Genomic DNA, 12,175 nt, shown 5'->3' on the forward strand with positions numbered 1-12,175 from the left:
CGGGCTCAGGGGCAGCCGGGCGCCCCAGACCCGACCCCCGTCTCCGCCGAGCCCTCCGCCGCACTTGTCCCGCTGCGCGCCCCCTGGAGCGCCGCGCACCCCTGGGACCCTAGCACGCCCCGGGTGCCCAGCATAACCCCAGGACCCCCGCGCGTCCCGGGACCTCGGCACTGCCCCAGGACCCCCGCGCACTGCTGGACCCCGACGCAGCTCCAGGACCCCCTTGTGCCCCAAGACTCCCACACGCTCTCAGAGTCCTGGGGACCGGCCAACCCGGCTGCGCTCCCTGGTGAGGGGCCCCGCCCCAGAGGGTCCCCCTCTTCTCACTGAAGGAGCCCCGCCCCAGAGGGACCCCCAGGTCCGGCGGGGACATCCAGCCACGCCCCAGAGGGCTCCCAGCATCCCGCGGCTGGAGCCCGGTGCTCCGGAGGAAACTCCGTGCCCAGCTGGGGGCTCCCCGCCCTTAAAGGGGGCGCCGCCCAGGAGGGTCCCCCGCGCCCCGCGGGCCCCGGCAGGATGCTCGCCGCCCTGACCGGGCCGCTGCTCGCCGCCCTCCTCGCCGGCCGCCCGGATCGGTGAGCGAGCGCCTGCCCGGACACTCCCGCCCGCCCGGCCACTACAGCCCGGGGGCCGATGGTTTGGGTCCTGCCTCCCGCACCTACCTCAGCCCACCCGCCCCACCTCCGTCCGCCGGGCACAGCCTCGGGCGCCCTTCCTCGCTTCTGTGCCCGGGTTCCAGCCGCGAGCCGGAGCCCAGTTGGGCGCTCGCTCTCTCGCGTTCCTTCTGCGTACTCTGACGCTCTCCGGCTCTCCTCGACTTTCGGTCCTCCTGGACGTTCCCTCTCTCTGTGCCTCCTCCTGACTGTCTTCGTGCTGAGTTTTCTCATGTCTTTACTGCCTTTACCCTCTGGTCTCTTCTGCTCTCTCCTGACTCTGTCTCTGCCATTCCGTGCCCTTCTTCTCCCACTTCCATCCCACCCCTTTCGCCTTCTCATTCACACTCTGCCCTCTCCCAGGCTTCCCTCCCTCTCCCTGCCCACGCGCTCTGCCCTCGGCAAGCTTTCTCCCTGGTGCGGTCCGCTTCGCTCTCCTTCTGCAGCCCAAGCCCTGGCCCCTACTCCGCCAAGTGCCCCTATTTCATAAAAAGGGGGAAGATTCCAGAGACGAGAAAAAGGAAATGCCAGGACTTGCTGGCCTAATATTTCCTTGGGGGTTGAGTAATTGCTGTTTCTCCTAGTTTTCCTCCCTCCCCAGTCAAGGAATCTCTTGATTTCCCTCCGTATCCTTCCCTGTAAGTGTAAATTAATGCGTTAACAATAAGCCGGAATCTGAGACCAGCAGACCAGGAAACAGGATGGTTACAAGGTTTCCTGGGCTGCCCTGGTGCTGGCAGTCCGTTGACCTTGGGCAAGGTGCGCCTCTAGCTGCCTGCCTGGTGTTCAGACGGGGAGTTTGCTGACTGGCTGGGGACACTGGGTCTATCTGCAGCATGCTGGGATTTACAGTCTTGGTTGTTAGTAAAGTAAGACACTGTCCCCCTCCCCCCAAACCTACCCCAACACATTCTTTTTGTCTGTGCCTGAATCAGGAGAAAAATGTTATGGGTTGATACAAGCTTGCAAGTGACCAGTGGGCACTCGAGATATTTTTCTGGATAGATAATGTCTTTTCCTGAGAGAAATGATTGTCTCTTTCTCATGCCTCTTACCTTTGGCCCCAATCTGGATCTGGAGAAGTGATCCCTGACTGAATGTCCCTTTATTACCCCCCCCACCACCACTACCACCACCACATGCACTGCGTGCGCGCGCACGCGCGCGCGCGCGCACACACACACACTCTCCTAGTCAGAATTTAGGTCATAAAAAATGACAAAATTGGGGTCAGAGACCAGGTTTACATTTTTAGGGGGGAGCTGAAAAGCACCCAGAACATGTACATTTCTTGTGACTAATCCTATAGACTCTTCTCTTCTGGAATCAGACACTGAGACTTGACCTTGGAAGGTTTTAAAGCACTTTCTCATCTCTTGTCTCAGCTGGTGGAGCAGCATAGCCTACACCCAGACCTGCCCTCCAAAAAGAAAACTGAATTCACCCCAGTGAATGGGAAGTAGCTGTTTAAATAGGTGTGCTATTTTTAATGGGTGTTCTGCTTTCAAAGTGCTCTTGGCATGTATCTTCTAATGGTTGGATTTTAAAGTTATATGACTTCCTCCCGTCTTGCCAGAGTGGGACTTTTGGTCCCCCTCTCTCCACCCTTCACATGAAACACCACGGGCGAAGGTTTGGCTTGGCCAAGCATGAATATTCTCAGGTGGTGTGGCAGCCCTTGGCACTCACAGCAAAAGCGAAGGGTAACACGAGCTTCCCTTCACTGCCCACTTCCTCTGTGCCTGGCGCTGCTCTGAGGGCTTGATGTACATATACTGCACCTTCAACCCCCCCCATCCCCCCAACAATCCCTGGCAGCTGCTTTCAGCCCCATTTCAGGAAACTGAGTCTGGAAAGTGACAGAATTCACTCAAGATCATACATTTAAGATAGGCAAAGCCAGGGTTTGAACACGAGTCTTTTCTAAAGCCATTGCCCTTTAACACACCTGTAGGTCTCTGCCTCTGTCTCCCCTGCCCGGCCATTCTGTTGGCTGTGACCTCACTGCCTCCCCCTCTCCTCACCCCCTGCAGCAGAGGGACCTGAACTCCTTCCTGTGGACAATTCGACGCGACCCCCCAGCCTACCTGTTTGGCACCATCCATGTCCCCTACACTCGTGTCTGGGACTTCATTCCGGACAACTCCAAGGCGGCCTTCCAGGCCAGCGCCCGCGTCTACTTCGAGCTGGACCTGACAGACCCCTACACCATCTCGGCGCTGGCCAGCTGCCAGCTGCTGCCACACGGGGAGAACCTGCAGGACGTGCTGCCCCGCGAGCTCTACTGGCGCCTGAAGCGCCACCTGGACTACGTGAAGCTGATGATGCCCTCGTGGATGACGCCGGCCCAGCGGGGAAAGGGACTGTATGCCGACTACCTGTTCAACGCCATCGCGGGCAACTGGGAGCGAAAGAGGCCCGTGTGGGTGATGCTCATGGTGAACTCGCTCACGGAGACGGACGTGCGCTCGCGTGGCGTGCCGGTGCTCGACCTCTACTTGGCCCAGCAGGCTGAGAAGATGAGGAAGAGCACGGGCGCGGTGGAGCGGGTGGAGGAGCAGTGTCATCCGCTCAACGGGCTCAACTTCTCCCAGGTAGGCCTGCGCGCCCAACCCCTTCCCTGGCTCCCCTTCTCCTCCAGGCAGGCAGCCTGGTCCTTTCCCCGAAAGGAGAGGTTCTTCCCCACTGCAGGGCCCACTCTGGCTGCTTTGGTGGTGTGAGGAAATGGTGTGTGCATGCCAGAATTTGGAGGAAGACTTTGGGCGTCCCTCCGATTTCAGAGGCGTTACCTGTTGGGCATATACACGCTCCACCTGCTGTGCTTGCCTGAGCAGAAGGAATTTCCCTCCCAGCATCTGAGCGATCAAAAACAAAAAGAGGGAGTTGCTAGTTTGAGGCAGGCCTTCCCGGGCCCTGGCGTCTGGAGGCTGTTGTGTGTGCATGGACCAGCGGGTGTGTGTTTGTGTGGAGGAGGCACAGAGGAAGACGTGCTTCCTGTGCTTCCTGGGGCAGGGCGACAAGGAGGTGCCGTGGACCTGGCACCCATGGAGTACGGGTTTGCTGTCTAAGGTTAAGCACTGTGGAGTTCCTCCTGCCTTTGCAAAGCACTAGGCAACCGTGAGCCTGCCTCCCTAAGGCTGGAAGTAAGTCAGCAAGGAGAGTTTTGGGGTTAATAATTTCAGGGAAGTGTGTTCGCTTACAGGTTGACAGTTCTGATTTCTGAACCTCAGGAGGGAGTGGGGGCAGGGAGAAGGGAGGGGCTTAAGAGGTTTAAAGTCTCTGGCTTGATCCAGAGAAATGTCATTAAAAACCCTGTCTCCATGGGCAGAGGTCACTCACAACTCAGCCCCAAACTCAACTCTGAGGCCTGGGAACAATGAGGGCACATCTGTGCCTTGAGAACCGGTCTGTCAATCCCAGGATGGGAGCTCCAAGTCCCCGCTGGTGGCTCCAGCAAGGGGCCCCAAGATGGGGCTTGGTCTGATGCCCTATGTGAGAGGAGGGCCCAGAAACACGCTCCGCATGAAGGAGACGGCCCCCATAAATTGTCCGCACCAGAAACTACTCCTGCAGTCAGACCTGCTCTCTGCTCCCGAGATGTTGCAGGCTCTTCACCAGGGAAACAGCGGCAGAAACCGATCCCCCTTCCGAGATCCCTGGCCTTTGTTTTTCCAGGGGAAATGCAATATTGTCCCCAGGGAGGTAAGAAGCTAGATTGATTTGCCGGCCAAATGAAAGGCGGGTTTGTCGGTTCTCCTGCTGGCTCTCCCATAATTGTGCAGTCCTTACCCAGAGGGCCCCGGTGGCAGGAATATTGGGGCAGTTAGTCACGCCCCGCAGGGTTCTGACTACGCCGGACTCCTTCTCCACGGGGGAAAATCCTGTGTATTCTCTGGCCCAGTGCTGAGTCCTCTGAACATAGCGGCTTTCTCCCTCTGAAGTGACTTTTCCCTTGCCAGCCTCGGGAGCTGATATTATCTGTGGCGGCCCCCCGGCGCTCACGCCCCTCTCATTCTGGAGGCAGGTTTGTGGGAGGCCTCTCTGTTCAGAGGCCTCACGTCTGGCCTCGATATCTTTTTTAGGTTGGGGAGGTGGGGGATCCACCATCACTCTCAACACCCTCTTTGTACCAACCAGAGAGGAATCTGACAGGGACTGAGGGGAGCATACACACTCTCTGCTTCAACAGCCCCTGGCTTTAATCTGTCTCTCTTAAAACAACAGAACTATCTTTCTTCGGGGTCTGGAAACACTGCTGTTCAACCCAGTGACGGCTTTGGTAGGTTGAAAACATTTGCTGGAAAGTGTGTGAGGTTATGTTTTAGGAAAAGTTCCTGAGAGCCATTCATCGGCCAGCAAGGAGCCTGCTGACAGTCTCCAAAGCCCATGTTTGAAGATCAAACAGACTCCGATCTCTGTTTCAAAAATGCACCCACCCCATCACCAGCCGGGCTGCTTTTAAAATTGTCCTTGGGTCCAGCACCTCGAAGGGGCTGCAGAAAGCAAGTCCCAAACAAAAGAAAACAGCACTCCTCTTGGTTCCCTAATCTGCACACCCTTCACCACCTGCCAGAGTGTCCGACTGTGCCAATTTGTCCTGTTATCGTTGTGGAGAGAGGTGATGAAATCTGCCCTCCATCCCCTTGGGCAGCCTTGGACCGACTGGGAAGGGTGGGATGTGGGAGCCTGGACAGATGGGGTCATTAGGGATCCCCAAACCCAAAGTCAGAAATGCAACAGCCTTCTAAGGAAAATTGCATGTGCGCGTGCACAGTCTGATATGAACATCTGTGATGCATTATTGTACCAAAATATCTGTGAAGTGCATCGGATTTTTATTTTTTCTTTCCTTGCAGCATTACTGTTATTGCAAAATATTTGGGGTGGGGGGGCAGTGAGAGAGGAAGGCGGGAAAAAAATAAGGCTTAAAGGAGTCCTTTTTTTTTTTTTTTTTGTTAAGGCCAGCCTGGGATTTTAGTTTTAATTTTGTTGTTTTAAAAATTTCCATATTTATATTTTTCTGGGCAGAAATATTACAGTTTTGTTTGTTAAGTGGAGAAAGCAAGCTTACGGTTTAGGACTTCGTGAGTGAAGAAACCACTGATCAATCTTCCTCCTACCCTCATGCAGCTTGGAAGATCAGGTCTATTCATAGGTTTTGGTCTTTGATTTCAAAATAAATAGAGGTGATAGACCTGACATCACCATGACTCTGCTATGTGACCTTGGGCAAGTCAGTTCCTCTCTCTGAGCCCTGTTTTCTCTGTCTGTGAAATGAGACACCAGGCTTAGGTCATCTTTCAAGCCCCTTCCGGCCCTGACATTCCATAGGATGATCCTAATCAATTCCACGTGCTGGGCACCCTGCAGAAGGCTCCACATGCTCTCCCAGTTTTGTTGACTTCTCGTAACAACCCTATAGCTTTTTAAGGTGGGCACACAGAAAGGTTGAGTGACTTGCCCAAGGTCACATGGCTAATGAGGATCAGAGCCAGTCTGCCGGGCTCTTGATGAAGAGCGTGCTCTTCCTGCCGCCCCATGCCGTTTCTAAGACTGCCTTCTGCCCGGGTATTTAGTATCCTCCTGTCATTCTTCCTTCCATTCTTTCTGCTGTTTCTGTCTACCCTTTAGGGCTTGAGGGCTTAAACCTGTATTTCTGAGGGGCTGATTTCCTTTAGCTGTGAGGCTGTGGTGGGGACGGTGCAAGTGGGTCTGCTGAAGGTGTTTCTGATATGTTGTAGAGCTCGGCACAGGGGGTTGGAGACAGGAGATTTACTTCCAGGTTTCAGTCCCAGCCCTGAGACTAGAATCAATGACTCATGTGTAATCTACAGCAAAGTTCGATGTCCCTGTCGATCCCATGGGCTGGTAGTTACTAGCCCTCCAATGCTGAGCTGGTTTTGTAAGGACACAAGAAGGTATACTACATGTGCGCAGTTGACGAGAGTGTAAAACAACGACCTTGGTGTTGGTTCTGTGTGTGGCAGAGTCCAGACTGGCTCCAGGGCAGGGGAAGAGAGGGCCACACGGGAGGCAACCATGTCCTTCTCCCACAGCCAGTTCCACTGTCCATCCTTTGCTGGACAGTAAAGCTAGAGTGGAGAGAGGTGAAGGTGATTCCCTTGCCACTGAGCCTTGAGTCCAGATCCTATGACAGTCTTAGGACCTGCAGATTTGTCACCTCTGCCTGCAGCTTCCAGGGAGTGGTACTGGCTACCAGGACTTCGCTCTGTAGGGGGCCTCAGTTCTCCCCCAGTTCACCCCTGCTGGGGGCACCTGTTGAGATCTCTAGGCAGATGATTCTTTGTAGTCTAAGAAGAAAAAATGGGCCCCGCCATTCTGTACTTTACTGCATCTTAACAAACGTGCTGGCATTACCTGTCCAATGTGTAATTTAGCTCTTAGACTCTGGGGCTAAGTCTGTCCCAAATGTAAAGCTCTGTAAGTCTACTAGGGAGTTAGAAATTGCAAAATCATTTATTGAGCTTTGTCTCTGCACAGGGTGTTGCATTAAACCTTGTAAGTACATTATCTCTAACCCTTACACAGATGTGATAAGGTTTATTATCACATCTAGTTTAAAGACAATAAAATGAGACTTGAAAAGGTTAAGTCGTTTCGCCATGATTACATGGACAGGCTACGTGCACTCAGGATTCAAACTCAGATGTGTTCATTGCCAACGCCCATGCTTTTTAGGCAGTGAGAAGACAAATTAATTTTTTGTTTCTAATAGTCAGACGGTGTTATCTGGTGAAGCGTGTGTGTGTGTGTGTGTGTGTGTGTGTGTGTGTGTGGGCAGGCTACGTGCACTCAGGATTCAAACTCAGATGTGTTCATTGCCAACGCCCATGCTTTTTAGGCAGTGAGAAGACAAATTAATTTTTTGTTTCTAATAGTCAGACGGTGTTATCTGGTGAAGCGTGTGTGTGTGTGTGTGTGTGTGTGTGTGTGTGTGTTGAGTGGGAGAAAATCCTTTCTTTCTAAAAAAAAAAAATTAAAAGAGAGAGAATTGAAAAGTACTGAAAGCGATTTTTCTCCCTGGTTTCTGAATTGGGTTTGAACTTCTAAACAGGAGTTCCCAAAGACATTCTGGGTACCAGTTCCCTCCCAGGAATACTTTCCCAGCTTCCCAAGGGACCAGTGCAAAGGTTAAGTCTGCACAGTGAAGAAAGAAATGCCTCCTTGGTTCATAATCAGAGCTCCTAAATCTATAGACCCTTGAGGTCGGTGGGTATTAGTAAGTGCTCAGTAAGTACTTGAAGAAGGAATGAATTCATGACCAAATGGTCAAAAACCACAATGTGACCATTCCTAATTCCCTTCCACCATCTAACGCTATTGATTGAATGAATGAATGAATGAAGAAAGAAAGATAGCATAAACCACATACAGAGCCCCTTTCTTGAACTTTAAGGGCTCCACACCTTCCTAAAAGTACACACAATATCAAGATCACCATTTGGGTTATCTTAGTCTGTTCAGGCTGGGATAATAAAGCTCCTTATACTGGGTAACTTAAAAACAACAGAAATTTATTGTTTACTGTTCTGGAGGCTGTTAAGTCCAAGATCAAGGTACCAGCAGGTTTGATGTCTGGTGAGAGCCCATTCTTCATAGAGTGTGTCTTCTGTGTGCCTTCACGTAGTAAAAGAGATAAATAAGCCCCCTAAGGCCTCTTTTATAAAGGCACTAGTCCCACTCATTAGGGCAGTGGACTCTGCCCTCTTACTCTAATCCCCCTCCCCCCAAAAAATGAAAGGTCTCATCTCTTAATACCACCACCTTGGGAATTAGATTTCAGCATAAGAATTTTACAGGGAAACATATATTTGGACCATAGCATGGATAGTTTACATACAACCCGGGCTCTAATTCTGGCCCCATTACTACCTTGCCAGTAACTTTGGGCCAGTTCTTTTTCCTATCCAGTTCTAAATTGTTCACTCTATCCCACCAGAGTGCTGGGCTAGACAATTTCCAGTGTCAGCCCAGTTCTGATTTGTATGATACTTATTTTTCATTCCAGATCTTGAAGGGCCTGGCCCAACCCACCTTGAGATCTTGTGATTGACTTATCTGCAGTTGAGAGGGGCAAGTGGGATTGACTATGGTGAGCTCTGCTGATACCCACCTGTCAGGAGCCTTCTGGGTCTGGTGGGAGATCCTCCTGTCCATCTGCAGAGCAGAGAGAGCCCTAGCTCGCTGCAGCACCGTCACCTGGACTCCCACCCAGCCTTGGGTCCTCTCCTCATTATGACTCCTCCCTCTCACTTATTTCCTCACTCATTCAACCAGAGCACCTTATGGTAGGGTGCCAGAGCAGGATCTGGGAACAGCTCAGCTTTTCCCTGAAGGGAGTTAATTACCTGAGAATTCACATTGCTTTTATACTCTGAGAAGTGGGTATTATTATGCCTGATTTTTTTGTTTTGTTTTATTTTAATTGTCAGAGGGTGTATGTTCTTGCCAGAGACAGAGAGAAAGAGAGAGGGAGAGAATCCCCCCAAGAGAGAGAACCCCTCTATGGGGCCTGGTCATGTCACAATCCCTTTTCCATTTCTTCATCCTGTTGGGATTTTGTGCAAACATACACATGACTCTGGCATGTTTTTCAAGCCACTGGGGCCAGGATTTGAACTGTGTGGTCAGCCAGGTGGGATCTGGCTCCCTTAATCACTAGGCTACAGGCTGGCCCTGTTGGTTCTTTTTATAGCTGTAGAAACCAAGGCACAGAGTACCTGAATATCAGTCTCTCCTGTGTCCTTGTCCCCCACACTTCATATAGAGACCCTGTTCTTCTTCCCTCTGTCTATGGGCCCACCTTCCAGAACCATTCTCTAATCTTGTGTCCTCCGAGAATGGCCATTCTTGGGTCCTTCAGCCCTCCCTGAGCCACTGTGGCAGCCTCCAAGTCCACACCATCAAACCCTCCTGTGAACCTCCTTAGAGTGAAGAGAGTGAAGTTGAGACAGCAGAGCACCCCTGGAAGACCTCAGACCACACGAAGCCTTTTTGTCCCCAGAAGTCATGCGGAGTGCCATGTTGGGTTAAACACAGGCTGGCTTAGACTGCACCACATGGACTCCAGACCCTGGACAGGAAGACTGGCCTTCTTAGCCCGACTGTTAACCTGCACGTCTGCAGCCTGCCACACCTACTGTGCCTCCACGCAGAGCCTCCCTCCAGCTGGGAGCTGTTCCACAAACGTCCACCCCATGGTGTTGAGACAGGAGTGAGATTTCTGGTTAAGTAGATAGGGTAGGGCGTCCACAGAATAGGGAATATGAGACAAGATGGAGTCACTACAGTCAAGCCTTTAATAAAAATCATTTACTGCTCTCACTAAAAGTGAATGATTAGTTCTCACTACTGCCTTACGCAGAAAGCCACTTGCAGCCTGCTTAAGATAATGACACTTTTCATATTATTACTGGAGTGTAATCTCTCCAGAGCAGGAAAGGGAAGAACCTTGAACAGTATCCTCGTTTGGGTTTCTAAAATTTAGAACCATTTGCTGACGAGGCTAGAAACAGACAAATTAACTATAGTCCTGAGAAAACTGTCCACTCAAGGACAATGATTAACTCAAAACTCCCTAGAAGCACAATATACCTGTACTGGCATTTCTTAAAAGGAAGTTTTTTTCTTGCTATCTCCTTGGAGGGGGGAGTTTTCATATAGTTTATTTCTTCCTTTTTTCAACTTTTTAGGAAAAATAGTTTTCATATAACTGAGCCACTCCTACCCCTAGGTAGATCCATTCGGGCTTCCCCTTCCAAGTCACTAAAAGCTTTTACTCTTTTGTAGTAAACTTACTCTCCTCTCTGTCCACATTTCTAATTCTTCATAAGTGTCAGACAAGAACCCACACAAGTGTTGGGTCTAATCACCACAGACCCCTGCGTCAGTGTGGAACCCCTTCATACGTTTTCCTATCTGTGCTCACACGGCCGTTTGTGAAGCCCCTGCTGCCAACAGCACGCTCTGGCCATGCCTTCCCCGAGACCTGGTTCTTTCAGGCCTTAACATTTCATGTATTATCCAACAGTAGGGGGGATAACAAACTCGGGAGCACAGGATGGCTTAAGCACCCCTATCTGAAGACAGCGAGGCCCTGAAGACTGGGGTGACCAAGTTCTCATCAAATCTTCTAGTCTTAGAATTAGAAGTTCCCAGCAAGGAGAATTCCAGGCTGAGAATCTCCAACCCTAAGCCCAAACTCTGAGGCTCAAGAACTCTCAGAATGGTGAAAACTTAGAACACCAAGCTCAGACACCTCTTTGGACTTGAAGAATCTTCACGTCACGAAATCCTAGCCTTTTAGATTTAAAAAAAGGTTTAGCTCATAGACACCTCTTCTAAAATCTGAGCATTGGCAACTCCAAGAAGCCCCATCTGCAAACCTGTTGTCCGATCTCCTTCCCCTAACCCGCCCAACTGTCCCAGGCCCAAGAGAGAACGCCTGACTGGCCACGCACTTTGTGACGGGGAGAAAAAATGGGAGCGTGCCTTTGTTAATCGTTCCCATTTGGACATCTCTCAAAGCCAGGAAGAGGTCTCGCTAATGCCGCTTTCCTGGGGAGGAAACAAGAATGCCGGCGAGCGCTGCACGCCCGTGCTGCCGCCTGCCAGCTTGGTTGCTGACGTCCTTTCCCGCCTAGTTTGTTCTAAATATTATCCACTTCACTCCCTTTTATCTCCCATCACTGGCTCTCTGTCCGCCCACTTAATCCACAGGCAGCCGGTGGCCCAGCCCGGAGCTCTGCTCAGTGACTGCCAAGCTGTCTCGCCGTGCAGCGCCTCTACGATCCGCAGGCTTTTAAATCTGTGCAGTATATCCGCTGGCACACAAGACTGTTGCCCCAAGCTTGGAAACACTGTTGCTTGTGCTAGGCCCCCTCCCTGTCCAGGAATTTCCTCCTTTTCTCTTCTATTTCTGAATCCTGAGATTTTTTTCCTAAGGCTCAGCTCAATGGCTCTACCTCCTCCAAGAAGTCTTCCTAGAATGCTCTCAGATCTGATCGGCCTGGAAAGACTTGGTCCAAAGCGTTCCTTAATGACCCAGCCACATATGTATTTTTCTTTCCTCCATGGAATTCTTTATGGCCCTTTATGACATCCTTTCAGCACTTACATATTTTACTTTGCAGTTCTTACCCAGGCAGCCTTTGCTTTTCTGATTCAAACCCAGCTCACAATTGATTACAAAATTAGGCCGAATGGGATCCAGTTCTGAAGTTGGGGCTTTGTGGTATATTCTGTGGTTGGAGTGTTGGCAGCTCTGGATGCTAAAAAGGGACTTTGTCTTGGCCTCTGTATTCACAGAAAGCCCTCCGACTTCCCACCTGAGACACATTCAGTACTGTGCGGCATTGTTGGCAGTCCCTTTAGTCAGGACTTTGTCACTTCCACTGGTCTTTGTTGGATTTATAGCTCTCCATCCTGGGATAAATTTTGTTTTCTCTTCTTCATTTGTTACTTGTGAACAAAATCCCCTCCCCCCCCCCCCCCCCCCTCTC

At 51.2% G+C, this 12,175-nt stretch overlaps 1 protein-coding gene across 1 annotated transcript in view; it reads left to right on the plus strand.

Annotated features, from left to right (window-relative positions):
• TRABD2B (TraB domain containing 2B) overlaps positions 1 to 12,175 on the plus strand; it is a 249,270-nt gene that overhangs the window by 8,259 nt on the left and 228,836 nt on the right. The window contains exons 4-6 of the mRNA XM_027771341.1: positions 10 to 289; positions 487 to 575; positions 2,687 to 3,247. Coding sequence (XP_027627142.1) covers positions 10 to 289; positions 487 to 575; positions 2,687 to 3,247 — 930 coding nt within the window. The remainder of the gene's footprint in view (positions 1 to 9; positions 290 to 486; positions 576 to 2,686; positions 3,248 to 12,175) is intronic.

The sequence above is a fragment of the Tupaia chinensis genome, unplaced genomic scaffold, assembly GCF_000334495.1.
Source record: "Tupaia chinensis unplaced genomic scaffold, TupChi_1.0 Scaffold000207_1, whole genome shotgun sequence".
NCBI lineage: Eukaryota > Metazoa > Chordata > Mammalia > Scandentia > Tupaiidae > Tupaia > Tupaia belangeri.